The sequence below is a fragment of the Triticum dicoccoides genome, chromosome 5B (genome assembly GCF_002162155.2).
Source record: "Triticum dicoccoides isolate Atlit2015 ecotype Zavitan chromosome 5B, WEW_v2.0, whole genome shotgun sequence".
Lineage (NCBI taxonomy): Eukaryota > Viridiplantae > Streptophyta > Magnoliopsida > Poales > Poaceae > Triticum > Triticum dicoccoides.
The window spans coordinates 657738446-657741994 of record NC_041389.1 but is presented as its reverse complement, the minus strand read 5'-3'; the positions used below and the strand labels follow the sequence as shown (position 1 = coordinate 657741994).

Genomic DNA, 3549 nt, shown 5'->3' with positions numbered 1-3549 from the left:
TTCATGAGTGAAAAATGTTCAATAATTGTTGACAGTTTTTTAAAAATGCTCGAAAATTGAATTCATGAATTTTTAAAAATATTCATGAAAAGTAATAATATTCAAATCATGGTCGGTTTAAACGTGAAAGGAAAGTATTGAGAAAAGAAAGCTTCGAGCAAAGAAGAAAAATGAACAATAGAATAGAATCAAACAAATGAAAAGAAACAAGAAAGTTGACAAACCGGCAAAAAAGCATAGAATTAAGAAAACAATACTAATTCAGAAGAAAGTTGACAAACCGGCAAACTTTTTATTCCATTGGCAAGCTAGGACGATACATCATACTAGCTCGTTCGACACGTACATGCGCATGAACACATCACGCCATGATGAAATCCAATTATTATACTGATGATGAAAACAAAGAGCAAACACAGAGATGCATCGTCTCTGGGCTGCTCAGTACGTAGTCGCAGCTAGCACATGCATCCGGACACACGCATGAGCGCGTACGTGCATGATATGCATGCTTGATTGATACGTAGTAGTATTATTAAGCATCAAGGGATGCAACGCCGCCGGCCCCGGCACAGAAGCGGCCGCATGCATCGCCGCAGCGCTCCACGACGGCTGTCGTCCCCACGCTGCCGACATCGATAACTGGTGCTACAACATAAATACAGTACGACGCGTTAGACGCAATTCAATTACAATGAAGCTTTTATCTAGCTATCTACTCTTTCCGGCACGATGTATCTTAACAAATGTAAGACAATTAATTTAGGACAGAGATAATACTTGTTTACCGTTGCGCATGCTGTCACAGACGATGGAGGAGCACCTCAGCGTGCAGCTCTCAACCTCAACGGCTGGCAAAAAAAAAAAAACAAGAGAGTTGATATATTACTTGTAACTTCAAATCATGGACGAACGTAACGAGAATTAACATGCACGGAGCTCGATTGGTGGTGGCTTGCTTACCGTTGGTGGTGAGAAGGTCGAAGGTGGAGCTGTTGGCAAGAAAAAGTCTGGGGTCGGCCGGGGTGGGGCATTGCCTCGGGCATCTGCCGCTCGTAAGCTGCACACAGCAGCACATCTCCGCGCAGAACGGGGTGGGGCCGTACTGCGTAGTGCAGGCGGCGTAGCAGTGGCTCCCTATCTTGTCCTTGCAGCAGAACTTGGCGTCCGCAGCTCCGGTGGCGGCGGCCGTCGGATCTGCCTCGGCCAGCGGCACCAAGCTCCCTACGACGAGGACCGCGCCCAGGAGGAGGATCACAGCCCGGAGACTACCCTTGCCTGCTTCCATGGCGTACGTACGTACGTGCAGCTTAAACTTGGATCGATATGTGTGGTGATGGTGGATTGGTGGTGAAACAAGAATCGCGTGGACCGGTCCTATTTATAGGAGATGATCGTTGGCGTATCCACCATTCGTACATCTGATTGATTGATGAGTGTGCATCCATGGTACACAGATCTAGTCATGCCATGTCTTCATCAACATAAATGTACGTACGTGTAGGTTATCTCCCACCTACTCAGTGCACTCCCATGTGTCATGTCCATGCTTCATCCGATTTGGTTGGTGACCGATTTTTTTGTCGTTAATCACCTTCATTGTCATCTAATTGAATATCTTGGCCCGTTTCAATATTAACATTACAACACTTCTTGCCCTTGGGCCGATTCCGTGCCTACATACTCGAGGAACTGTCCATGCTTGAGGTATCTACAATTTAGAAAAATACTTTTTTCTACGAAAAACCCCTCTCTGCTCTGCTCTCTCGTCTCTCCTATGTTTTGCCTCTACCTGTTCCCCTGCAGCGGCGGCTTAGGGTTCTCCAGTCCTCCGGCGATCTTCCCGTGAGTTATCATTCTTCTCTGCCCCGAATCCACTATTGGCCTCTGTCTCTTCTCGGGCTGATCCAGGGGGTAGCTTGCCTGCCTTCCCGGCCTTGGTTGGACGAGGACGATCTAGGGTTTTGGGCAGAATAGTCATATTCCGGATCTCGTCCATGGCGAGTCCTATTGATGGAAGTGGTTCTCGTGAAGCGGGAGTAGACGGCGCGGGAGACATGCTGGACCGCCTAACTCTTCAGGATGACGAACTTGACAATCTAGCGTGGGATGGTGAGATTGATGCAGCAGAGGTAAGGCCCAAGTGGCTGGCTTTGTGCCACCTCTTGACAAACAAATCCTTTAGTCAGAGTGCTCTTATTGATGACATGAAGGCTGCTTGGAACCCGGCACAGCCGGTGGTGTGGAGAAGAAAAAACCTGAATCTTTTTTAGATCCAATTCAATTGTCTAGGTGACTGGAATAAAGCCATGCATAAGGGACCTTGGGATTTCAAAGGCTACGCCTTGATAATGGCTAAATATGATGGCTTTTCTAAGCCGGAAAAAGTCAAGCTTGATAGGCTAGAGCCTTGGACTCAGATCCATAGGCTCCCGGATGGGGTTCTCAACAGTAAGAGCTTCCTGCAAAACCTTGCGAGTCGCATAGGTGAGGTTCAAGAAGTGCAAGTAACTCTCCCTAATGGCTTTGTGGGGGAGTTTATTAGAGCTCTGGTCAAATTGGATGTCAGCAAGAAACTGACAAGAGTGGTTCAATTTACAAAACCCGGCGACACATAAAAGTATAGAGTCAAGTTTGATCTGCTTGGCGTCCGCAGCTCCGGTGGCGGTGGCCGTCTGATCTGCTTGGGCCAGTGGCACAAGCTCCCTAGGACGAGGACTGCGCCCAGGAGGAGGATCACAGCCCGGAGACCACCCTTGCCTTCCATGGCGTACATGCAGCTTAAACTTGGATCGATATATGTGATGATGGTGGTGAGACAAGAACCGCGTGGATCGGCCCTATTTACAGGAGATGATCCCTGGCGTATCCACCGTTCGTACATTTGATTGATTGATGAGTGTGCATCATGGTACAGAAATCTAGTCATGCCATGTCTTTATCAACATAAATGCACGTACGTGTAGGTTAACTCCCACCTATTCAGTGCACTCCCATGTGTCATGTCCATGCTTCATCCGATTTGGTTGGTGAGCGATTTTTTTGTCATTAATCACCTTCATTCTCGGCTAATCGAATATCTAGTCCATTTAAATATTAACATTACAACACTTCTTGCCCTTGGGCCGATTCCGTGCCTACATATATACTCGAGGAATTGTCTATGCTTGAGGTCTCTGCAATTTAGAAAGTTATTTTTTCTATTTAGATATAAGGATTTCGCTCAGTATTAAATTACTAGTGCCCTTAATAGCCAACCATACAATCAAAAACTAATGCCGCATATACCAGCTTACAATTTAAGTGCTCTCAATAAAAGCAGAAAAGAGACACAAACTAGTGAATTATAGAAGGAACTAATGCTACTCTCACTTGGTGAACAATTCATGTTACTTGGTGAACAATTCCTAGATACCTTGACGTTCCAAACAAACTTGATGAGAACACTCAAAACATGAGATTGTGCTGAGAACATTGTTACAGCTTCCAAAGCTTGAGCGTTGAGGTAGAGATCATTCTCTTTCGTAATGTGGGTTGTATATGATCCAA

At 46.1% G+C, this 3549-nt stretch overlaps 1 protein-coding gene across 3 annotated transcripts; it reads right to left on the bottom strand.

Annotated features, from left to right (window-relative positions):
* Nucleotides 1–272: 272 nt before the first annotated feature.
* LOC119306534 (alpha-hordothionin-like) lies at nucleotides 273–1363 on the bottom strand. Of its 3 annotated transcripts, none has more exons than XM_037582724.1 (3): nucleotides 964–1363; nucleotides 781–851; nucleotides 273–648 (listed from the first exon to the last, which is right to left on the bottom strand). In XM_037582724.1, exons 1-3 carry the CDS (start codon nucleotides 1286–1288, stop codon nucleotides 442–444), a joined length of 603 nt encoding a protein of 200 aa, XP_037438621.1. In that variant the 5' UTR covers nucleotides 1289–1363; the 3' UTR covers nucleotides 273–441. The 3 variants fall into 3 exon arrangements, with proteins under 3 accessions (XP_037438621.1, XP_037438623.1, XP_037438622.1); XM_037582726.1 differs by having other exon boundaries at nucleotides 273–642; nucleotides 789–851; XM_037582725.1 differs by having other exon boundaries at nucleotides 789–851; nucleotides 964–1362.
* Between the last annotated feature and the right edge of the window lie 2186 nt (nucleotides 1364–3549).